Raw genomic sequence first — 27,118 nt, 5'->3', positions numbered from 1 at the left:
GTTTTGACATTTAGTGATTTTGTATAAACTAATGAAGTGGTTCTATGAATTACTTTGAATTTTTTAGCAATCATGACACCAAGAAAGGCTAAACCAACTGGTTATAAACTCATTGACTACGGCAAATTACTTTATGCTATAAGTCAAATAAAAATTAATAAAATTACGGAACGCACTTCTTGTGCTTACTTTTTCAATACTATTTATTGAAAAAATTAATCATTTAACATAAACAATCATAGTGCTTGATCCTTTTTCTTATTTTAGATGAAAAACTTAGGTAGCCTATTTCTGTCAACAAAATCATGATATCGCAAATTTCTCTTTTTTGCATAACGATGTTAAACAATATGTTAAAATTAAAAATTTTAAAATCTGTGTTTGCTTAAGAAAAAAAAGGGTTCAAAAATGTTAATTTCTGAATTTTCTATAGCATGAAAACCAAAGTGTGGCCCACTTCTGTCGGTACTACTCTACCTTTGACAAAGAACAGAGAATTGAAATAGATCGGTAGTCTGAAGGGTGCTGCGGGGTCCCCAAAGTGATGGTTCTTTACGATTATGTTTCGATTTTAGGGTTTATAATAAAGTCACCAAGACCGAAAATGTATAATAATTATTGCAAAAAAATTAGACAATTGGATAAAAATGGTAACAGTAGTGTTTACAGTTATACATAACTTGTCTGAAGTTTAAACAATTTAAAACTTATCTCTTCTCTTTCCAAGTAAACACAAGTGATCAAATTTTTAAATTTGACAATCTTAAGTCATTTATCAGTTATCTTTTTTTGATTGCATTTCTTTAGGTATGTTTCGTAAAATGGGTAAATAATTTTTGTTTATTTTTTAAAAATATAATTATAATTAGAATTTTTATTTACTTTAATTTAAAAAGGTACAACAGTTATGAATTTTCTTATTATTACAATACACAGTAGTTAAAAAATGCGCTTTAACAAAGACGTATCAATTAAAACGACGTTTCAAATTTTTGAGTTAAATGTCAGTAATATTAAGAATATTGCATTGTTAATAATAATTGTTTATAACTATCATAAGGTTTATTTAAACAATAATGTCTTACTGCTTTAACAATATATTAAATAGATATTTAAAATATTTAGATCAATATTTAGACCAATATTTAGATCTTTTATATGCCATTTAACGTTATAAATATAACGTTAAATGGCATGTAAAAGATCTAAATATTGGAAAATACCACCTTTTTACAGATTTTTCGAATTTACATAACGCGAAGAATTTTAAATTTTCAACATTTTGTAATTACAAGTTTAAATTTTTAAGAACAACTTCAGTAAGATAAACTATTTATGCTTCCATTACCCAACGCGATCATTCACTGTTTTAATGTTCTTTTGCAATTAAAACCACAGTTGCGTTAGGTGGAATCCTTACTTTATTAGATTTTATTAGACAACTGCAAAAGATTAAATCACGTAACATTAATAGACGAGAAAAAAAGTATATGCAACTCTAATGTTGTATTTTGATTCAAATTGTTCTACTATTAAAATCTTCTTTATTGAAAGAGTCTTTTTCAAAAACTTTTTATTTTTAAATAATATTTATTTTTACTTATTTACACATTCGCCTATTGCTTAATTCTAGCTTAAAAAAGTTCCAGTGGAATTTTTTTCTTACAAATTAATACTTTAAAATCTAAACTTATTGAATATTGCGTCTACAGAACGACTGGAAATTAGAAGTAAGTAAATAAATTTATTAATTTAAAATGAAATTTAAAAAAAAATAATAGCTAGACCCTCTTTAAGAGGTAAGTTTATGATAATTTCTATGATTTTTGTAACTCTCTTTTGCATAAATTCTAATAATAATGAACCTTTACAGGTGTTTATATTATTATTATTTCTATTGTTACCATAATCTCCATTCATTCTTTCTATAAAAGACCTGATGAGAATGTTAAAGGCATCAAAACGCCCACACAGCACCGAAACTTTCCTAAAAATTTATTAAAGATTTACTTGCAAACTTCGAAGTATTTACTTGAAAAGTTTAGTGAAAATTTTGTAAAGATTTGAATTAAATGTCCCACTTCAATAAATGTTTAGCGTGAAACTTTCCTGAAAATTTAAAAAAAAATTTCGCCTACTGTATATAGGCGAAAATTTAATTTAAATTTTCAGGCAAGTTTTAAGTTACATTTTCGCTTATAAGAGAGAAGTCGAAAATTTAATTTAAATGTTCAGGAAAGTTTCAAGTTAAATTTTTAGGAAAATTTGACTATAAACATTTATTTAAGTGGGACATTTAAATCTTTACACAATTTTCACTAAACTTTGCAAGTAAATTTTTCGAAGTTTGCAAGTAAATCTTTAATAAATTTTCAGGAAAGTTTTGGTGCTGTGTGGGCGTTGTCCAAACAAAATATATAATTAACATAATACGGTCTAAAAGCTTTGTAAAATTTACTTAATCAAGGAATTCTTATATTCTTTGATTTTTTTAAATAATACCACTATATCGTTGAAAATAATTTATCAAAAATTCATGAAATAGAAACCAAAAAATTGTCATTATTAGGCTTACCTAGTTTTTTAAATAAATTGCTTTTGTAATTACAAAAACGGAAAAGATTTTCAGTATTAGTATAAAGAAATTGGTAATCAGTTTTTGAATATTATTTTAATAGCAGTAAGATAAAAAAAATAATTTTTTAGATTGTAATTTTTTAAAATCATCATTTGATATGCAATAAAAGATACATATTTAAGATTTTGATAATAGTTGCAATTTTTTCATCAAAATATGTGTTAAACAAAAATCATAACTGTATAAAAAGGAGTGAAATATGAACTTCTACTGCGCAGGCTCACGTAAGCTAGAGCCTGTCATTAAGCGAGTATTTTTTTTCTGCGACAGAGTTTAATTTCTAATAGAATTTACATAGTCAGTTCAGTCTCCTTAGTCACCAAATATTTCTGGTATGTCGGTATGTCCTAAGGATTCATTTTTAAAATGTTTCCTTAGTGAAAGTCCTTTAATAGTGGAACAATTTGAAATTCAGAAAATGATTTACATATTTGAATTAAGTTAGTAATAACTTACTTAGAAATTAAATCCGTTCCAGGAGTAGCTTTATAGAGCGTTATTTGCGAAGAAGTCTTTTCAAATTTATTCAAGTTGACAAATTGTGTAAAATTATTCAAGTTTATTACGACATATACAGACTTTTGCCCTTTATATTTTCTAAAAAAAGAGAAAATTTATTGCGGATAAAGATAATCGATATATTTTCTTTAAATTAACTTCAAACTAGCATTAAGATAAATTTTGATGTATCTATTAACAAATTAAAAATTTTTACTTAATTTTATGGCTAAAAAAGCAAATAAGACGATGAGAGAATTTATCAGTATATGAGCGAAATAACCCCGTCTTACGGTATAGGGTAAGTCCGGGGGAGGTGGGCATAGTTTCTTTAAAGTACTGTAAAAATTGTAAAAAGCGATTTATGTCTACACTTTTATTGATAATTAAACTTTGAACACTTAACTTTAAAATAACGGAAAATAAAATAAAATTTTTTCATAGGAACAATCTCAAAATTTACATTTTGTAAAATGTGCATTTGCAGAGATGGCCAATACTTATAATTTTTTACTTTTAGCTTAAACTTAATTTTTAATCGTTCAAAATTATTTTTCTCTTATTCTGGTCACATTTTGAATATTTATTATGGAATTCAGTGCAGTTTTCATGTAGCCAAAAATGTCAAATACTGCAGTGAATCCAATATTCAATAAATGTCGTTTGATTGTAACTTTCGGCTCAACCTACAAATAATATATCTCCATCTCTGGTTTTAATTAGATGAATTATTTTGTTCTCAGACTTTTTTAATTTGTTTTTCTTCAATATTTCTTAAGTATCTAACATTAACATAAAAAATTTTAAATTAATGTCATCAATGGCCATCTCACCCAATAATATATGACAAAAGTAAACATCAAAATATTAAATAAATACTAAGATAATTTTTTCATTCATTTTTTGTATATGTCGAAGCGTGGGTTATGCATTACTAAATGAAACTTCAAATAAAAAAATCCGTCATAAATAACAATATAGCAATAAAAATGTGAAATTCTCAAATTATTATTTTGGACCCATACAAAAAAATGTAGAAGGATTACGCTTACACTTTCATTATTTTTCAACAATTTGTTGTTTACATTTATTAGTAGTCACAAAAGGTTGAAGAATAACCCGTAATAAATGATATTTATTAACAAATTCTGTGAAATATTTGAACTGTCCATCTCTCCCGTATGGCCATCTACCCCGGACTTATCCTTCTCATTTTGTTTTTTAACCCTTTAATGCCCAGTGTTTAAATAAGTGATTTTAAACACCCTTAATTACAGAGAATTACGGAAATTACATTCCTTCCCGTGTAGAATTTTCCCTAATATTCTTTACCTAAAATTGAAGTTTAGTAGGTTTCTGGTAAATCCGTTAAGCCCTTGCATTTTCAGTGACGCTCTGATCTTCACAAAAATCTTGAAAGGGAAAATAACGAGAGCTTTATGAGAACCCTAACCTTTAAGTTACTTTCCATATAAATGTGTACGTCCACATGAAAAGGGCTCATAATTATTGTCGGTTCTAGTTTTCGAGATAATCGCAATTTACTAACTTTGGAGCAAAATCTTAATTTTTGTTTTATTTTTTATTATCAATCTACATGTTTTGACAAGTCGAATCATTCGGTTTTCATTAATTTATCGATAATTTAACTGTTTGATTTCATTGGTTCGGTAGAAAAAAGAAAAGGGCCCATTTTGTCGGTCCTTTTAAAATTATTCTGTATTTTCAAAATGGAGGGGAAAAAATTAACACCTCATAATTTTTCATGTTTAAGGTGCTCTAGATTGTAAGCAATTCTTATCTGAATAACTTCATAGAAATACCAGAGATATTGATGTTAGAGTCTTGGTTTTTGGAGACGTAGAAGTGAAAATTTCAATATTTCGTCAAATTATTCATAATAGAGACTTAAAAAATGTTAAATAAGTTTAATTTCTATTCTTTCTCTTTAAATGACACAATAAAATTTAACCCAATCATTAACTTTGTAAAAAATGATTTATTAATAAAAAAAAATTTGTTCTCTTTATTTAGGAAAATTTTTTTTTTTCAGTTTCAAGTGAAGTTTTAAAGTTTTTACGCTCTTTATTTAGGCTAAAGCTTGCAAAATTAATAAATAAACAATTGATATGTTACATCATTATTCATTTTGTCTCAATCTAAAATTAATTATTATAGATGATCAAAAAACAGGTCAAAAATTTTTATTTTTAAAAGAAATAATTATTTTTTAGATCAATTTTGTAGCCCAGGACAATACTTTTTAAGTAACAGAGAGAAATTTTTGCAAAATTTTGTTTGTGTAAAAATATTCTTCAATATCAAAACCCGTCTCAACCTGCGAACCTTTTCCCTACTCTTTCCACTATTTTTTGATATCTTGACAGTTTTAAGTTGCAAAATCACATTACATTTGAACGGGTAGAAAAGCGACTTTATTTCTAATTAGTTTAAATAACTTTTTTTCAGGTATGCATACCCACAAATATTTACCTAAGTGTTCACTATTCTGAGAATAATAGAAAAAACAGGCGTTTTCCAGGAGAACATTTAACATTCCATGGCAATGTTCCCACAGGGCTAATGCATGACGTACCTAATATTATTATATTAAGAAATAAATTTGTAAAAGAATTAAATATATTTTGTTCATTTGAACATTGAGATATTCAAGGGCATAAAAGATAAAACAAATATGTAACCTTAAATTATTTGTCAGATGTGTGAAAAGAAATCGTCGAGCACTCGCAATGTTTCCCCACGAAATATTTTTGTCAATAAACGAGCGTAACAGAAAATCCTGAGGTTTTACTTGTTCCTTGCATTTTACCTTATCATATTCATATAACTAATAGGAAAATCTTACTAGGTATATAAAAGAATCCTGATGAAATTTCTCCACGGGTTTAAAAAAAATTGGTCATTAAAGGATTAACAATAATAATTAAGTAATAAGACAAAAACGAAGACATTTAGAAAAAGATTCTTTAATGTTACTTCAACGTTTCGAAATCCACGGATTTCTTCTTCAGAGAGTCAAATTAGTAACAGTCCCGAAATCGGTGGATTTCGAAACGTTGTAGTATCATTAAAGAATCTTTGTCTGAATTCGTATTTGTTTTATTATTAATACTACTCAGACGTTAAAGACTTTAAATAATTTAGTAAACCTTGAAAATGCTAATATATCATTTTTTAATATTTTTATCTTTAAATTTCCTTTTCTAACAGATGGTATTTTTCTTAATGAGGCAATATCTTTATAATAATTGTAATAGGATTCTCCTGCAGCCTTTTCAAACTCTAAATTTAGAGTTTTGTAATTTTCATTTACAGGAAGCCATGTTTGTAGATTACTTGAGAAACCTGTAAAAACATAAACTGATTACTATTTTTATATTTGAATTTTATTCAAATTTTACATTATTTCACCTTCCTACAAAAGGAACTAGTGCTGCACAGCGATCGAAATTTTGACAATTATCGTCTCGTTTCACGTGTTTCAAAACAAGTTTCTGAAATCGAAATCTCTTTCTATCTTCTGTTATGTTTCAATTAACTTCGTCTCGAAAACTGTTCGATTTCAATGGCAGGATTTTTCGCACACAAGGAAATCAAACATTTTCGTATTCTAGGGTTGTTTTCACCTCTAGAAGCCACAAACGACTTGATCTAGCAAAACGGGAACAATATTGAAGACATTGACGATGATGATATTAAACTTGCTGCACTTTTTTCATCAAAAGGCAACAAATCGAACAATTCAACATCCCAAAATAAGAATAAGTCTACTGAACATTGGCGCAAAGAAATTGGTTATTATTTAGATTCAGGAAGAACCAATAAAGACATTGATATTCTTCAGTGGTGGAGACATAACGCGAATAAGTTCCCTAACTTAGCCCACATGGCGAGAGAATTACTCAGCATACAAGCTACTTCTGTTTCCATCGAAAGATTATTTTCTGGTGCATCATTGACAATAAGAAAGCACTGAAACAATTGAGCAAAAAGTACTACAAGTTTGCACAGTTTAATTTTTGTTCTACAGTTATTGCTTTGCATTGTCAACTTTTAGAAATTTTAAAAAGAAAATTTATTTGATTAAATAAAAGATTAAATGATTCAACTAGTTGGTTATTGAGTGATTGTGCGTATTACTACGAGTGCTTCATTTACTACGAATTTAATTGAAAATATAAAAATAAAACTTTATTTGACAGATAATAGTCTATGGGTGATTCTTCTGAAAGTGCCACTTTTGAAATTCGATTTTTCAACTTATTTTTTTTTAAATTATATTGTTTTTTTTATTGAACTTACTTTATTTCATACTCAAGAGTAAGAATTCAAGTTGCGCAAAATTAATTGTTGAAAATATTAAAGTTTTTTTTCTTTAAAGAATATTGTCTTTGTTGCTCCAATTGATCAGCTTTATTTGTTTCGTGATTTTTTTTATTAAATATACACACTAATATAATTCATAATAAAATGACACTGTTTAAAAAAGTAATAATTTGCATATTTTAATACTAAATATATTCAGTTTAATAAAAATAAAAGTCTATAGTTTATGGTTATTTAGGTTAATATTTTCAAATCAATGCAGGTAAATACTAAAAACAAAAAAAAACTCGCACATTTCAAGGAAAAAGCTTCGGAGATGAAAGCTTCGGAAATGAAAAATAAATTTTTTTTTCACATTTATTCACATTAAGGCACAATTAAAATATATTTTTTAGTAAAATTTACAAATTTCACACCGTAATTTTATATTATCATCAAAAATATTTCATCAAAGTTACTCGTATACTCAATTATTTAATAAAAAGCAAAGCTTCCCTTGCGAAATCGTTTTACCAAATGTCTCCCCACGTGGGTATACATTTGGGATACATTTGGGAGACATTTGGTAAATTGCTTTATAATTCTGTTAAAAGACAGAATTTGATGAAAAAAACGATTGGAAATTGAAAAGGAACATTTGGAGAATGAAATTATGCAAATATTTTTATAAAGAAAGCTTTGAATAATTAATAATTAACTGAAATGTGCAAAAATGTCATTGTGATTTTATAGCAAGGTTATTTTTCATAATTACTTATGAAAACGGTGTAAATAAAGGAAAAAATAGTGTATATTGTTAAAAGAACGTAAAAATATTAATTACATCTATTAATAAGACTAATTAAACAATAAAACTTGTAATTTAATTAAATGCAAATGGTAAAGTGATATTAAAGTAATATCTACTTTACCAACAACTTATTCTATTTCAGCTTTAGAAAGACACTAGAAACAATCAAAAGTCCCTAACGGCAGATATCCCCGCGCACGTTGTTTTATCCCCACTTTCTCTTAGAAGGGCCTTAGAGGGGGAGTTCAGCAAGGGTTTCAAGTGGCTTTTGAAGGCCAAAGGAGATCAATTCTTTCTCTTCTTCAAATCAGACGTATTTCTTGTGAACGAAATTATAAGTTCAATATTGTTAAAATTAAAGGACTTAATCAAGACTGTTAATTTATAATTAAACAATTTACCTTCTTTTAAATAAAACAGAGTGAAATATATTTTATTATTTGAATTCAACCGCCTAACTTCCTACCTGCCAGGTGACTACTTCAGTAGTCAAAGCAAGAACAAGTTCGCCCTCTCTTAAAATTAAATTGTACCTAACCTGGGACGTGACATCAGCTTTAGAAAGACACTAGAAACAATCAAAAGTCCCTAACGGCAGATATCCCCGCGCGGCGTTTGGTTTGACGCAATATTCTACAGGGTGTTCTTTTTTTAATGATGGCAGAGAAATGCTACTTTTATATTAAAGTAACCTACGGTTATTATTTCTAATTGTAAAATAATTACCGTTTAAATTTTTTAATTATAGTCACCATCAATATTTTCTAAAAATTAAATATTCTCACCTTTTTTCCAGGGCATGTTCCGAATAGAAAAATTGCATTTAGGAAAAAGGAGGAATTTAAATATTATTTTTATTGGCCAAAAGTCTCTATCCTTTTTCTCTTTAAAAGTTAAAATAAACATTATATGGGGCATTCTCCGTCAGATTTTCACTCAAAATTTTTTTTGTATTAAAATAATTTTTTTCGAATTCTATATGAAAAATAAGTAATTACGTGTTTTTTTATTTTTTTATTTGATCAAAATTATAAAAGTTATGATTTTTTTAAATTTAACATCTTCGGAAGCAAAGGATTTTTGAAACACTTTTAACTCCGTTATACCAAAAGATAAAAAATAATGTAATATATGAAAATAACTTGTCTTTTCTTGAATATTTCAAATATGTAATAAAAAATAACTTTAATAAAGCGAAAACATTAAATAAATTGAAATTTCGTCTAACATGTGACTTTTCTCAAATATATAAATATATAAATTTGAACCCTAAAGAACACCACTTTGGCATAAGTTGGAAAAATTTCTATATTTATCAGTGGTTGTAATGGAAGAAAAAAATCGAAAATCAATTACTTCGCTTTTGAGAAAAGTCACATTTTTGAAGAAATTTCAATTTATTTAATGTTTTCGCTTTATTAAAGTTATTTTTTATTACATATTTGAAATATTCAAGAAAAAACAAGTCATTTTCATATATTACATTGTTTTTTATCTTTTGGTATAACGGAGTTAAAAGTGTTAGAAAAATCTTTTGCTTCTGAAGATGTTAAATTTTAAAAAATCATAACTTTTATAATTTTGATCAAATAAAAAAATAAAAAAACACGTATTTACTTATTTTTCATATAGAATTCGAAAAAAATTATTTTAATACAAAAAAAAATTTTGAGTGAAAATCTGACGGAGAATGCCCCTTATATTTTTTAAAAATGATAAATATTCTTAGAATTTTTCTCAATGGAGCAACGAATAAAAACATTGCGCTTTTTGTAAATAGGAGGAGGAAATATTTAATTTTTAAAAAATAAAACATAATCCCAACCCCCCCCAAAAAATTGATGCTTTTAGACGAATAAAAATAAGAAACAAACTGCTCCTATTTTCAAAATCAATTTTTCTATTTGTTGGTTAAGTTAAACAAAATGGAGAAAATACTTAATATATGAAAAATAAAACATTATAACCTCAACCCCCAAAGAAAAAATGGTTGCTTCACAACAATGAAAATAATAAACAAACTCCTCCTATTTTCAAAATCAATTTATCTATTTGTTGGTTAAGTTAAACAAAATGGAGAAAATACTTAATATTATATGAAAAATAAAACATATAACCTCAACCCCCAAAGAAAAAATGGTTGCTTCACACCAATGAAAATAATAAACAAACTCCTCCTATTTTCAAAATCAATTTATCTATTTGTTGGTTAAGTTAAACAAAATGGAGAAAATACTTAATATTATATGAAAAATAAAACATATAACCTCAACCCCCAAAGAAAAAATGGTTGCTTCAAACCAATCAAAATAATAAACAAACTCCTCCTATTTTCAAAATCAATTTTTCTATTTGTTGATTAAGTTATACAAAATGAAGAAAAGAATAATATTTTTAAAATAAAACATATAATCCCAACCCCCTAAGAAAAAATGGATGTTTTAGACCAATCAAAATAATAATCAAACTCCTCCTACATAAAGAAAGAAAATTTTCTATTTGTCGCTTTAGTTAAACAAAATATGAAGCGAATATGTATATTAAATTTAAGCTCAACCCTTTACAAAAAATATACTTCTAGCTAATAAAAATAAGATTCAAACTCCTCCTACTTAAAATTAAAGTTTACTATGAACTATACAAAAATAGATTGAATCTCCTCCTATTTTTTCGGAAAGGGTTGTGGTTAAATTTCATATTTTTTTAAAGTTTAATATTTTCTCCATTTTGTTCTATTTGAACACACGAAGGAAAAATATCTTTCATTCAGAAGGAGGAGTTTAAGTTTTAATTTAATTGGTTTAAAACATCCATTTTTTCTTTTGGGGGTTGGAAAAATATGTTTTATTTTTTAAATATTAATTTTTTCTGCATTTTGCGTTTAACTTAATCAAAAAATAGAAAAATTGATTTTGAAAATAGAAGGAGTTTGGTTGTTATTTTGATTGGTTTAAATCATCTATTTTTTCTTAGGGGGTTGGGTTTATATGTTTTATTTTTTAAATATTAATTAGATTCTCCATTTTGTTTAACTCAACCAATAAATAAAACATTGCATTTTGAAAATAGGAGGAGTTTATTTTTATTGGCCAGAAGTTTTTTTTTCTTAATGGGTTAAGACTAAATGTAACTTTTTAAAAATTAAATATTTACTCCCTTTTTGTATTGTTGAACCAATCAATAAAAAATTTGTTTTCTTTAAGAAGGAGGAGTTTGAATCTTATTTTTATTAGCTAGAAGTATATTTTTTGTAAAGGGTTGAGCTTAAATTTAATATATTCGCTTCATATTTTGTTTAACTAAAGCGACAAATAGAAAAAAGGTGGAAAAAAAAGGAAAAAAAAGGAAAAGGAAAAAAGGTGAGAATATTTAATTTTTAGAAAATATTGATGGTGACTATAATTAAAAAATTTAAACGGTAATTATTTTACAATTAGAAATAATAACCGTAAGTTACTTTAATATAAAAGTAGCATTTCTCTGCCATCATTAAAAAAAGAACACCCTGTAGAATATTGCGTCAAACCAAACGCCGCGCGGGGATATCTGCCGTTAGGGACTTTTGATTGTTTCTAGTGTCTTTCTAAAGCTGATGTCACGTCCCAGGTTAGGTACAATTTAATTTTAAGAGAGGGCGAACTTGTTCTTGCTTTGACTACTGAAGTAGTCACCTGGCAGGTAGGAAGTTAGGCGGTTGAATTCAAATAATAAAATATATTTCACTCTGTTTTATTTAAAAGAAGGTAAATTGTTTAATTATAAATTAACAGTCTTGATTAAGTCCTTTAATTTTAACAATATTGAACTTATAATTTCGTTCACAAGAAATACGTCTGATTTGAAGAAGAGAAAGAATTGATCTCCTTTGGCCTTCAAAAGCCACTTGAAACCCTTGCTGAACTCCCCCTCTAAGGCCCTTCTAAGAGAAAGTGGGGATAAAACAACGTGCGCATTTCCTAGTCTACTCTCAAAAGATTTACTAAGAAAAATATAGAAACTGAATTTTCTGTTGCGTTCTATTTTTAGAATCTTTGGTCAGGCGACTTAAAATGAATCCTTTGTATATCTCGAGTTTTATGTTTACTTCCAAATTTTAGAGTTGTTTAATAGAAAGAGGCTTCAAGAGTTCTTTGAAATTGTATAATATTATATTATGTTTGAGATATAATTTCATTTATAATTGGAGTTTAGTTTAAATAATGAATTTTAAATAATATAAATAGTGAAAATAAAGAATATAATAAATTATAATTTATAATTTATAATTGTAATTTTGCAAAATATGATTAATTATTAATTATTTATATTTGATTTTGAATCTTCCCGCGTTTTACCATTAGGGTAGAGTTCTCAGCAAAGTTTTCGTATTTCTGTTGTTAGAATATGAAAGTGGCGTTATTTACATTGTTAAATTCGACGATAACGTCACACCTTCCCCCTTAATAAAAGAAAAAGTCACATGATAAGTGATCTTTTTCTACATAAAAATATGATTTAAAAACAATTGAGTCAATTAGCAGTATCTTTCTCGTAGAAGTAAATACATATTTTAAAATCGTAGATTTATCGTGAATTTTGCAAATTAAAGCAAGATTAATTGTATGATTTTTAGTTTTTACAGTTTCTCACATTTTAATGTGCGTTTTCCAATTCATAACAAAAGATGATTTTTAATTTTGTGTTTGCGACTGCAGGTCGTCTTGAATTAGGAGTATTCGCATTCGCCTAGACATTTAACTAGGGGAGAGGAAAACTGCAGAAAACCTTCTCCCAAATACAACTGGTTTATTGACTGTCGAATTATCAAACCTTCCGCTTAATATATCGCCATTGGAGTAGATAACATCAACATTTACAATCAACATAACAAAATTAGAAACAATTAGAAAAAATATTCTTTAGCTAATATCAAATTACAATTAGATAAGATTTAATTCCAATTTTAAAAGATAAAATAAACTTAAAACAGGTTTATCTCTTCATAATAAGAAACCATTGCATTAATAAATTAATTACGTATTCATAATAATTTGTCGTACAAAAGAATACATAGAAATTACTTGTAATATTAATTCTACTTCGCAAAAAGAAAACACAAATTTAGATATTGACGATAGACCAAAGAACCAAATATTACATGTATATAAAAATTATTTTATATATATATATATATACATATATACACACATAACGATATATAACACGATAACGCAAAATATAAAAACCACGCATTATAATTCGAAATTAATAATATACTTGAAGTTCTTCATATTTTTGATAGTTTGAGTGCTTTTGCATGTGAGTTTCGATTTATATACGAAAAAATTAATTTTGTTTTCCCTCGCTCTAAAGTATAAACATTGATATAAATTATATCAATTTTCAAATTTTCTTTCTTTTAAAAGTTAATCCTGTCTTTGTTTTATTAAAAATTTAAAGTATTTAAATTAATCTGTAAAAAAAAAAATTTTTTTTTTCTCTATGTTTATGGTGTTTTCATATTATTTACTTTTATATTTATAATTCCATAATTGATAGAAGATTGTTGAATCTCTTTGTAAAGTTAAAAAATGTTTAAATGTTCGACAACATTAATATGACTCCTTTCTGAAAATTCTAAAATCATTATGAGAGAAATCTATTCGCGAATTAACGCTAGCACCGTTAATGCTATTTTTTTTTTTTTTTTTTTTTCAACAAAATAAGAGTGGTTTAAACGTGAGAATGTTCTCCAAATTTCATTTGTTTTCGGATTTTTATTCCATCGCTAAATTAAAAATATATCGATTTATTGAAAGCAATACCGTGATATGGCCCCATGGAAGATTTTGTTTCTTTAATAAATTTACGTCCAATATTTTACTGTCAATTAATTCTTTACTTGCAAGAGAATCTAAAACACAATCACAAGAATGAAAATTTATTGCGTGACCTTTATGCTTTGTTGCCTTGTCTTTGCTGTAACTAATACAATAGTTAGCAATAGTAACATCTTTTAGACCTTCGACTTGTGCATTAGGTGAGTGGGTGCCCCAGTGCTTGCAATTCTGGATTCCCAACCTGCTCAACTGAATCGGCATCCAGACCCTTTCGCTCGGCCTCTCGGGAACCCTCTGGGCGCCGTTTACGCGGGGGATGCAATTCAGTATCTTGCAGGACCTCATTACTCTCCTCGTACCTGAGAGGTTTACATGGTTTAACATATCCTGCTCAACTGGGTTAACATCCAGACCCTTTCGCTCGGCCGAGGGAACCTTTGTGCGCCGTTTACGGGGGATGCATCAGTATCCTGCAGGGACTTAATACTCTCCTTGTACTTGAGAGGTTTACATATGGTTTTACGTATCCGCAAGAGAGGACCCTTCGACTCACAAACACATTTTCGACCAGCTGTCTATAGATTTTCTCGATTAGATTAGATTAGATTTTCCCGATTTATAATTTATAGTAAAATCATATTCGTTTAATTTAATCTTCCATCTGGCCAGTCTCGACACGGGGTTTTTGAGATTATGAAGCTAGACAAGAGGGCGATGATCAGTAATGAGAATAAATTTTCTTCCGAAAGGATAAGGACAAAAATGACATACGGCCCAAACGATAGCAAGGAGTTCTTTCAGTAGTATTATAAATTTATTTATGTGGGAATTAATAAGTGCTATGCAGAAACTATAGGCGAACCTTGGCCAGTATTATTTAGATATTAATATTTTACTAGATGAGGATTAAATTTCTGTTTTAATGAATAACCAAATTTTGAATATTTTAATGTAAAATAAAATTAATTTCAACAAGTCTATTTTTAGAAAAAACATTAAAAGTGTTTTGTTGTAACGATGTTCTTTTAGACTTCTTTTAATAACTTAATAATTTAATAATGATTGTAAAATAATTAGAATTTTAATTTTAAACACTAAGAATCTGTTGACATGAACGAGTCATAATTATTATAAGATCACCTTTTACTAATTTTTAAATAGTTCCTATATATGTATTTTCTTACCTAATTAGTATTCGATTTGACTACGCGTAACGCGATTAGTTTTAGAAAATTTGTTAGTTTACTCATTTTAATTTCTTATTAATTTTGTTTTAAAACGCAAAAGTTAATTTATTCCAATAAATTGTAGAAGCTGAAAAAATTATAAAATTTAAATCTATTACGACTTACTACTTTGAAGAGCATAAAATGCATGAATATTGAATGAATGAATCCTGACGTTGTACAAACAAAACAGTCCCAAAAAATTTTTAAATTCACTAATCAGGAGTGCATCGCTAGATTTTCCGAGGAGAAAAGTGTACCATTTTCCATTCCAAATTTGCCACCTTGAATCGGTTGATGAACCCTGGTCCCACGGAGAATCGCACTTCACGTACGATCATCCCTCGTAGGATCGCCCTGGGCACGATCTCCATCGATGGATCGCACTTCACGTACGATCCTCCCTCGCAGGATCGCTCGGGGCGCGACCTCCCACGTTGGATCGCACTTCACGCACGATCGTCGGTCCATGGATTCAAAATTAAGCCCTCAATTTTGAATATTTAATTTATTATGTGGTCAAAAATGACAGTTTACACAATATATAATGTTCTATTGTCACAATCACAACAATCCCACTTGCATCCACAATTTCCATTGATATTTAATTAATTGAATACAATTAATAAAGGAAGTAAATGAATTTCATAATTTCCATCATCCAGGTGCAATATCCCACCACTGTCACCAAATTTTGTCACGTCCCAGGTTAGGTACAATTTAATTTTAAGAGAGGGCGAACTTGTTCTTGCTTTGACTACTGAAGTAGTCACCTGGCAGGTAGGAAGTTAGGCGGTTGAATTCAAATAATAAAATATATTTCACTCTGTTTTATTTAAAAGAAGGTAAATTGTTTAATTATAAATTAACAGTCTTGATTAAGTCCTTTAATTTTAACAATATTGAACTTATAATTTCGTTCACAAGAAATACGTCTGATTTGAAGAAGAGAAAGAATTGATCTCCTTTGGCCTTCAAAAGCCACTTGAAACCCTTGCTGAACTCCCCCTCTAAGGCCCTTCTAAGAGAAAGTGGGGATAAAACAACGTGCGCATTTCCTAGTCTACTCTCAAAAGATTTACTAAGAAAAATATAGAAACTGAATTTTCTGTTGCGTTCTATTTTTAGAATCTTTGGTCAGGCGACTTAAAATGAATCCTTTGTATATCTCGAGTTTTATGTTTACTTCCAAATTTTAGAGTTGTTTAATAGAAAGAGGCTTCAAGAGTTCTTTGAAATTGTATAATATTATATTATGTTTGAGATATAATTTCATTTATAATTGGAGTTTAGTTTAAATAATGAATTTTAAATAATATAAATAGTGAAAATAAAGAATATAATAAATTATAATTTATAATTTATAATTGTAATTTTGCAAAATATGATTAATTATTAATTATTTATATTTGATTTTGAATCTTCCCGCGTTTTACCATTAGGGTAGAGTTCTCAGCAAAGTTTTCGTATTTCTGTTGTTAGAATATGAAAGTGGCGTTATTTACATTGTTAAATTCGACGATAACGTCACACTGAAATAGAATAAGTTGTTGGTAAAGTAGATATTACTTTAATATCACTTTACCATTTGCATTTAATTAAATTACAAGTTTTATTGTTTAATTAGTCTTATTAATAGATGTAATTAATATTTTTACGTTCTTTTAACAATATACACTATTTGTTCCTTTATTTACGCCGTTTTCATAAGTAATTATGAAAAATAACCTTGCTATAAAATCACAATGACATTTTTGCACATTTCAGTTAATTATTAATTATTCAAAGCTTTCTTTATAAAAATATTTGCATAATTTCATTCTCCAAATGTTCCTTTTCAATTTCCAATCGTTTTTTTCATCAAATTCTGTCTTTTAACAGAATTATAAAGCAATTTACCAAATGTCTCCCAAATGTATCCCAAATGTATACCCACGTGGGGAGACATTTGGTAAAACGATTTCGCAAGGGTTCAGAGATGAAATTAAATTTTTACTCAGGCCAATAAGTAAAATTTGATTATTCATAAAAGCAATAATTCCCCTCCTTTTCACAAATAATGTATGAGCAAATTAAACGTCAGACACTCAACTTTATTTTAGTGTGCATTAAAATTTTGTTTAGAATAGTTTTAATGTATAAAAATATCATTAATCATCGTGAGGTAATTTTAACCTAAAACTGAAGACAAAGTTTTAACATTTTTATCATATATAAAACGGAGGTTTAAAAATTTTTAAAAAGCACATAATGATAGAAAAAACATTGTACTTTCTGACACTATTTTTTTAAAAATTCTAAGAGTTTGAAAAAAAGCATAAAAATTTAGTTTTCTTATAGATAACCTATTGGAGACATGCTAAAAAGGATTCGGAGATGAAATTATTTGAGCTATTGCATAAATTCAGTAGAATAAAATTGTTTAATTTTTTATTTTTAATGGTAAGTAAGTTCTAAATTTTTATTATGAAAATGGTTAACAATTATTAACGAGTAGTTTTTATAAAATTAGTCGAGAAATAAAAAATATCACAAAGTGTCACTTTCGGAAGAATCACCCCTATAAAACAGCTATAATAAAACTTTAATTTATGGGCAATTCTCTGGAACCTTTAACCTTTAGGTGTCTTATATTTATTATGCAATTACTCAATATATATCAAGTGTTTTATAAAAAGAATTAGTGTTCCATGTAAAGAATGTTTAATAATATTAAATCATGTTAGTTTTAAAATTATTAAATTATGTTTAATAATTAATATATATTTTTTAATGTGGAAAAGTAAGCAAATCACGAGAGTCCTTAGGTACTTTCGAAAACATAAACTAATTTTATAAGTTGGCACATCAAAATAGAATAAAACGACGAATACATAAATGTAAATGAATATCTAAGGATTATTTTTAAAGTAATTAGAAGATTATACGCATTGGAAAGTAAAAATATTTAATTTCGAAAAATTTCCCTTATTTTCGTGTCAGAACCGTAACTGTAAACGTACTTGCAGATATTTCAAGAGTGCCTTAATAAAATGAATTCAACAATATATAGAATGAAAGCTTAAAACTTACTGAAACTGTGGCCAGTTGAAATTTTTATGTGCAATAATTTATAATGAAATTATTGAAGAATATTGTTCTTGGATTCGACAGAGAACCCGATTATGTCAGGACTGTAACTGATTCGGCACAATTAAACGAAACTATAAAAATTTATCAAACTTCTTCGCACATTCGCACAATTATTTTTTTTATTTGTGTGTAAAAGCACGCCTTAAAATTTTCAATAACTATCGAGATACAAGGAGGTACTTGTGAAACTGTCAGAACCGTAACAAAATAATTTTTTATCGCAATAAATTAGGATTTTAAGGTTGTAAGTGTTATAAATTGATAACTTCACTATTAACCGTTTTCTTTTTAAAGTTCAAAATAGAAATATGTAATTTGTAAAATTAAAAATAATGAGGCCAATGAAAGAAATTTAGAATAAAAAAGCAGAACAAATGAGGGAAAAGAGAAGTAAAAAAAAAAATTGGACAAGTGCGAGTTGTACTCGCACTGCAATGGCGGGTTCCGTACACAAATATTAAAACAATACTTGCAACATTTATCGGTAATTGGTAGAATTAATATAAACAATTAAAAAAATATATTAAAATCATTTGATAAAAAAATAACTAAAAATATTAAAGTATTGTATATGGTGGATATCACGTCAAAAGTCCACCCAAAATAAAAATGTTGTCCAATTATTCCCAAATTTTTTGTATGATATGCCCTATAGGTTAGTAATTTGTCGGATAAATATTTTTGAATTTTATTAAAAATTGTCCGAGGGGGAGGGGGTAGAAGTTCTGAACTTTTGCGTGACACGCTCCACTTTGATTATTTCTTATAATTAGAGGAAAAAATTTTTTAAAAAATTAGAATATGGGTTTTTTAGATTTTTTCATGGGCTTTCGAATGACAAAGTCTATTTTCAAAAATTTTTTTATTTTGACATAAATTTTGAAAAAATAAATTTTCACTTTTCGCATCTTTGAGTCAATTTTTTCTTTTTCCTTTTATTTTTAAATGAAAGCTGAGCTTTTTTCTGATGAAATACTTATTTTCCAAAAAAACGTTTTTTTTTGTTTTCGAAAAATGAATTTTTGAATATAGCGCATCACGTCGTCGCACCGCAATTTAATTTATAAAACGTTCCATTGAACTATTTTCTGCATTTCACAGGGTTAAGACTGACATTAGAACAATATAATGCCTGCATTATAGTTTTTTTTTTATTTTTTTAAATTAAAAAAAATATTTAATTTTTTTAAATTTTTAACAAAATTTTTTTGCAATTTTATTTTTAATTTAATGCCCGTATTTTATTTCTTTGTTCGCTTTTTTTACTTTCGCTGTTCTCAACTTTGTCTCAGCATTTTTTGTTTTAGTGCCCTTACTTTTTGAATCTTTTGATGCTGGAAACTCCACATAATTTAAACCCTACGAAGTTTTTTAAGGAACAATTTTTTGTCATTTGTAGGAATATCCTGTCGAGTCAAAAGATTAGAAAAATAAGTGCACGAAAACAAAAAGTACAGAGACAAAGTCGGGAACAGCTAAAGTAAAAAAGGCAAAAAAAATAATAAAATACCTGTTTTGAAAATGTAGCGAAATCAGTATTTTGAAATATTTAAAAATCGGAGGAAATTTTTCAACATCAAAAAATAAAAAAATGGGAAGAAATGAAAATAAATAAATTGTAGGCTTTAAATAAGAAATAAAAGTCTAAAAAAATTAAATTTTTTTTAATTTAAAAAAAATAGAAAAAAATAATGCAGGCATTATATTATTCTAATGTCAGTCTCAACCCTGTAAAATGCAGAAAATAGTTCAATGTTACGTTTTATAAATTAAATTGCGGCGCGACGACGTGATGCGCTATATTCAAAAATTCATTTCTCGAAAACAAAAAAAACGCTTTTTTGTAAAACAAGTATTTCATCAGAAGAAAGCTCAGCTTTTATTTAAAAATAAAAGGAAAAAGAAAAAATGGACCCAAAGATGCGAAAAGTGAAAATTTATTTTTATTTTTTTTAAATTTGTGTCAAAATAAAAAAAATTTTTTAAATAGACTTTGCCATTCGAAAGCCCATGAAAAAATCTAAAAAACCCATATCCTAGTTTTTAAAAAAATTTTTTCCTCTAATTATAAGAAATAATCAAAGTGGAGCGTGTCACGCAAAAGTTCAGAACTTCAACCCCCTCCCCCTCGGCCAATTTTTTATAAAATTCAAAAAAATTTATCCGATAAATTACAAACCTATAGGACATATCACAAAAAAAATTTGGGAATAATTGGACAACATTTTCTTTTGGGTGGACTTTTGACGTGATATCCACCATATATCTAATATTGTAAACAATAATTTTCAAAATTATAGTTCATCTGCTTATTATTGTTTACAATATTAGATATATAATACTTCAATTTTTTTAGTTAGGGGAGAGTAGGCTACATTGAACCAGCGTCAACAGTAAACCACTTCAATTTTCTGAGAAATGACTGAGTGAAATTTTTTCTTATTTAATATATAAGTTAGTTTTACTGAAACAAACTATGTCCAAAAATTTCGGGCACGTAGGTTTATTATTTACAAAGAAAAACTAAAAAAACTGTTTTTCACGTACAAAACAAAAAATTTGGTGGAATTATAATGACGTTTTTTTATTGAAATAGGAAGTTTTAAAAATTAGTAAACTTGCGATTTATTTCGCTTAGGGTGTCAACTTCAATATTCCGATGTGATAAAGAACTTTAAATCTTACACAAATTTATTATAAACCATTTTTGTTGTGAATGTCATGTGAATACAGTGAGTGCGGCATCATTAAACCACCCGAAAAAGCAAAGAATTTTCAATTTTAAGAGTTGTAAAATTGTCTGCTCTACTAATTAGTAAGAAAAATACTGGAAGACATGCTTTCATCACAATTGTGAACGAGATAAACTCAAACTGTCACTTTACCTACCTAACCTGACATTAAAATACATTAATCTCCTATATTAACAAGTAATAACAATTAAATAACAATTTTCTATTTTTTTGAGTGGAAAATAAGATTTTTTACAATGTGTAAGTGGAAATATTATTTTTGAAGTAAATTGTAGTGTTTTATTAAAGGTGGTTCAATGTAGACACACATCCTTCAAAATAAGAAAAGTGTGACTTGTTAGAAAAAAATTAAATTTAATTATTTAATCATAATAATTTGTGTTTGTAACGTGTGTATTAACTAAAGGAGTACTTCAGCTTAATTTTGATACAAAAACCTGATCGAAATTAGTAAAATTTAATTAGTTCTTGGACTTTATAAAATACCCAGTTCAATGTAGCCTACCCTCCCCTATTTTTTTATCAAATGATTTTAATATATTTTTTTAATTGTTTATTTTAATTCTACCAATTACCGATAAATGTTGCAAGTATTGTTTTAATATTTGTGTACGAAACCCTAGGAGGGGGACACGATTGGCTATGGACACAAGAGTTTCACCAATAGGGTTCCGCCGGTACACCGTAGGTATGTACGGAACCCTAAAAAGGGAAAAAGAAGCAGAGAATACAATTAAATTTGAAAAACTTGGATTAGAGAAGGAAATTATTAAGATTGTCTAGAAAAAATATTGCAATTACGATAAATTTAATTAAATAAATAAATAAAATTGGGTCAGTCCATTATATTTCACCTGAAGCCGTTGCGGCCTATTTTTAAAAAAATCTCATAATTTGTAAAAATGATGTTTAATATTCATAGAATTCATTTTTGAGAATTCTTTTATAAAATTGTTTGAATTAAGCTTAGAATTTTAATTTTTAAGTTGAGTTGCACAGTAAAAAGGATAGATTGACAGTTCTGAAAATTTAATAAAAAAGCATGGAAATAATTTAGATAATACAAATTTATTGATTGATATTTGTTAAAAATGAGCTAATTTACTTGTATTTAAGACGGGTTCCACGTCAAGTGCCCCAGGTCAAAAATTTACATGGAATATTTAAAAAATTTGTAGTTTCTTTAAAACAAAACGAAAATACGTTTTCTATTTTGGGTTTTTCTGCTGTTTTTCAACATGGACAGTTTTTATTTAAAAAAAAAAATTTTATTATAAAGGTGAGGTTTTTTCCTAAAAAAAATGTATAGGTCAAAACGTGGGACAAGAACTTTTAACTGGTCAAAATAAACATTTACTTCTGCAGTGCACCGACCCGCAGTGGAATTTTTTTTACAATTTACTATTAAAAAATGTCTACACCTTACAATTTTTAACCAATTTGAGTGTTCTTTGTTTTAAATTAAAGGGGAATAAATTCTTAAGACATCCTTTGAGGACAATTTTGGGGATTTTAATTATTTATAATTTTTTTTTAATCAAAGTTAACAAATTAATACACTTTTTTAAAAAAGGACGTTTATTTTCTTATTCCGTTGCTGCACATGATCTAAATCAATTCAAATTCATCCAATATGACCACCAGATAATTACTAAAGCATAAAATAATTTATTTCAATTGTTATAAACAATATACAGCCCAACAACGCGCAGGGGCGGTGGATTGCAGAAGTAAATGTTTGTTTTGACCAGTTAAAAGTTCTTGTCCCACGTTTTGACCTATACATTTTTTTTAGGAAAAAACCTCACCTTTATGATAAAATTTTTTTTTTTTAAATAAAAACTGTCCATTTGATAAAAAAATGAAATTTTATTTTTTAATTTATTTTTTCAAGGTCAAAAAATTTTTTTCTCTACATTTGTTTACACCAATAGAAAGTGTTGAAAAACAGCAGAATAATCCAAAATAGAAAACGTATTTTCGTTTTGTTTTAAAGAAACTACAAATTTTTCAAATATTCCATGTAAGACCAAAAATTTAAACTTTGACCCCCTCCAGTTTTTATATTCGTTTAAATAAATTAATAATATTTAATATTTTTTATTGTATCTAATAGGACTACTGTTTGTGCAAACTTTTTACCTGATCCCAAACATTTCAAATTTGGACCTGGGTCACTTGACGTGGAACCCGTCATAAATAGATTATTATGTAAACATACCCGAAATAATAGATAAAAATTGATTTTAAAACTTAACTATAAAATGTCAAAAGTCACTACATTTTATTTACACTTTTCTAAAAAGTTTATAAATATTAAAAAATGTATTACTACATAATGTAAAGTACTTTCAATATACTTTCATATTATGTGCTAACTTTTTAATTTTATAATAAAGAAATATGAAAAATTTTACCTTTAATATTGAATGTTTCATGATTTTCAGTGATTTTAATCACTTATTTCTTCTCAGGTGCAAGTCCAAAAAATCCCATTTTTGTCTTAATATTTAAGTTTGACCTTCTTTTCCATTCTATTAAATTTTGGTGATGGAGAACGAGCTACTTTGTAGTTTTATTCATGTTTAAAAAATCTGCTTCCAAAAGCGAGTTTGTTGGTTAAAATGCAGGTAATTTTATAACACTGAAGTTGGCTATCTCAATAGTTTTGCAAAAATCTACTTGCATTTTAACCAACAAATTCGTTTTTTCAGCAGATTTTTTAAACTGAAAAGTAATTTGTTCTCCATCACCAAAATTTAATAGAATGGAAAAGAAGATCAAACTTTAATATTAAGACAAAAATGGGATTTTTTGGTCTTGCACCTGAGAAGAAATAAGTGATTAAAATCACTGAAAATCATGAAACACTCAATATTAAACGTAAAATTTTTTATATTTCTATATTATAAAATTAAAAAGTTAGCACATATTATGAAAGTACATTAAAAATACTTTACATTAAATAGTAATAAATTTATTAATATTTATAAACTTTTTAGAAAAGTGTAAATAAAGTGTAGTGACTTTTGACATTTCATAGGTAAATTTTAAAATCAATTTTTATCTATTATTTTAGGTATGTTTACATAATAATCTATTTATACAAGTAAATTAGCTCATTTTTAACAAATATTAATCAAGAAATTTGTATTATCTAAATTATTTCCATGCTTTTTTATTAAATTTTCATAACTGTCAATCTAACCTTTTTACTGTGCAACTCAACTTAAAAATAAAAATTCTAAGTTTAATTCAAAAAATTTTATAAAAGAATTCTCAAAAATGAATTGTATGGATATTAAACATCATTTTTACAAATTATGAGATTTTTTTAAAAATAGGCCGCAATGGCTTCTGGTGAAATATAATGGACTGACCTAATTAAATTCACTAATTTTTCATTAAAACATTAAAATTTGACCAATTTAATTTAAATTTAATATAACTCAAATAGAGAATATTAAAAAATAAATAATAAATATTATAAAAAAGTAAAGACAACCTAAATATTTAAATCCAAAACAATCGAAAACAATTGATTTTAACATGTAAAAAACCGTCTTATTAAAAAAGAATAAAAATATATGAAACTTTCAAAATATTAGGGTGATGTGGGGTGATGTGAAACATGGGGGATGTGCAACACCGCCGATTTCTGATCTACAGTTCGATATTGAACAGAGCCAAGTATTGCCATTTGTTTGTGTCGTCAGTAGCTTGTTTTTGAAATAAAACGCACGAGACAGCTCGCAGCTAGGTTTGCTGTACGTAAGTTGACTTAAATTTCTTGAGAAGGAAATATTTCTCGCGCTTTACATTTCTAGTCGTTTCGTGAAGGGTTTTAATTTATTTTATAGATAAGAATGTGTTTATTGTTGGTTTTTTAAGGGTTATATCTGTTTATATTTTGTGTTTCCATTGCATTGTATTGCGTACAAATCATTTTTCGCAAAATATCATATTTGGGGTGATGTGTAACACTTTTTTTTGGGGTGGACGTAACTACTTTTTACGTGCCATAACTGCAATTCACATGATGAATAAAAATTTTTTAGTTATTTTCCTTTAATTATATTCCTTATTCAGTTATGAATAAACAAAAAATTAAACAAAAAAATTTTTTTTTCTTTAGTGAAATCTCTACTTTTTAGAGGTCAACTATAACTTATTGTTAGTAAATTTTTTTGGCAGATTTCGATTAGTTTGCATTGAAAGAGCCTAAAATTAATAATTAAAGAGATTTTCATCGATATTTATGTATTACATACCTGAATTTTACTGGTGTCGTACATCACCCCAACTTTTTTGGAAAATGCAAAAACAGACGTTTTTGAAAAAGCGAAAAATTTGTAGGAAAAATTTAATGATGCAAAAATATTCTATTATATTGTCTCTAAATCATTCAATTTTGAAATACTTAAAAATTTAATTATTTGACATGTTCTTCGTCTAACGAAAAAAACGTTGCACATCACCCCACAACACCCTACATTTTAAACTGCAAAAATAAATTCTGAATGCTAAGTTTAATTTATATACAAATTTTTATTAATGTGCTAGTAAATTTTTTTTTTCAAGTCAAAAGTTAAAGGTTCCAGAGAATTGCCCTTTTATTAATAGTTATTTTTAATGAAAAATTCTAAAAAAATTCATTTTAATACGTTTTATTTAACTTTGAAAATCGCTAGTTTAGATAAGAGCACAAAAAATTGAATTAGTGAGTTGAGAGTGCTTTCAGAAAGATAAATATATTTATGTGTTTTGTAAACAAATATTTAATGTTAAGTTATTTCTAAATAAAGCAATGACATTAGTTTTTATAAATTTAAAGAAAATTTTATGTTTTTAACGTTTTTATTATTTAATTTTAAACGTAGAATTGTCACACAACCTGAAATATAGTTGTTGACAGTTCGTGTTTGTATTCAATAATAAAATAATTAAATATATTATTTTGTCCTTTTGAAATAAATTAAAAGATAAAATCTAAGTTATTAAATAATAATTTCAATTATAGTAATAAGGGAGCGTTCACAAATGATGTCACGTTTTTGGGGGAGGGGGGGGTCTCTACTAAACGTGACACAATGTATTTTTACATGTGAAATTGCATGAAATTGCATGACAGGGGGAGGGGGGTCTAAAATCCCGAAAAATTGCGTGACATCATTTGTGAACGCTCCCTAATACTTAGCATTTGGAACGTTCGTAATAATTCACGCGTATTAATAGACACATCGTAGTAATGCACGCGTAGTATTTCAAGCAAATTCGTAATAATTTACACTTGTGCACTTTTTTTAGATATTCCTTTTTTAATACAAATTAAATTATTTTTATGACTCAAAGACTTTTTTTAATTCTAAGAAAGATTAACTACTCAGTAACAAAAATTTACAAAAAATTAAGATTAAAAGCTTCAAATTATTCTTTATACGTGGCTGATAAACAATTTTTCAAAATTTAACACAGGATGGATACAATTTTCAAAATTTCATGAAATCGATTGAAATTTGTTACTCGGGGGGTTTTCGGGGACGCTGATTACAAATCTGAAGTCCATTTTGAATCTGAAATTTAAAATGGCGGCTCCAATATGGTGGATGACAATATTAAAAAATCATCGTATTGGCTTCAAAATTGATACTCGGGGGTTTTCGGTATTACTGATTACGAATCTGAAGTCAGATTCTAAAAATTCAAAATGTCGGATCACTTAGGTACCATTTTCTCGACAACCACTTATCGGATATGGTTTTTTTAAAATACTTGTACATTAATGGACTGTAATATGGTCTTTCGGTCTTACAATTAAATTAGTTCATTTAAATTTGTTTGCTTATTTAACAGAAAAATCAAGAAAACGGGTAATTATTTTATCAAAATGGCACAGGAAATTCAAAAATAAATAT

General features: G+C 27.0%; 1 protein-coding gene across 3 annotated transcripts in view; it reads right to left on the bottom strand.

Annotated features, from left to right (window-relative positions):
• Positions 1-866: 866 nt before the first annotated feature.
• The window catches only part of LOC122503628 (alpha-glucosidase-like), a 78,679-nt gene continuing 52,427 nt past the window's right edge, over positions 867-27,118 (bottom strand). For 2 of the 3 annotated variants that reach the window (XM_043614249.1, XM_043614250.1), the window contains exons 7-9: positions 6,307-6,502; positions 3,095-3,235; positions 867-1,442 (exon numbers count right to left, since the gene is read on the bottom strand). In XM_043614249.1, coding sequence (XP_043470184.1) covers positions 1,370-1,442; positions 3,095-3,235; positions 6,307-6,502 — 410 coding nt within the window. In that variant the 3' untranslated portion in view covers positions 867-1,369. The remainder of the gene's footprint in view (positions 1,443-3,094; positions 3,236-6,306; positions 6,503-27,118) is intronic. The other variant, XR_006301765.1, reaches the window with a different exon arrangement.

This window comes from Leptopilina heterotoma, unplaced genomic scaffold (assembly GCF_015476425.1).
Source record: "Leptopilina heterotoma isolate Lh14 unplaced genomic scaffold, ASM1547642v1 Lhet_267, whole genome shotgun sequence".
NCBI lineage: Eukaryota > Metazoa > Arthropoda > Insecta > Hymenoptera > Figitidae > Leptopilina > Leptopilina heterotoma.
Note: the sequence above shows the minus strand (reverse complement) of the source record. Positions and strands in the feature narration are given on the sequence as shown.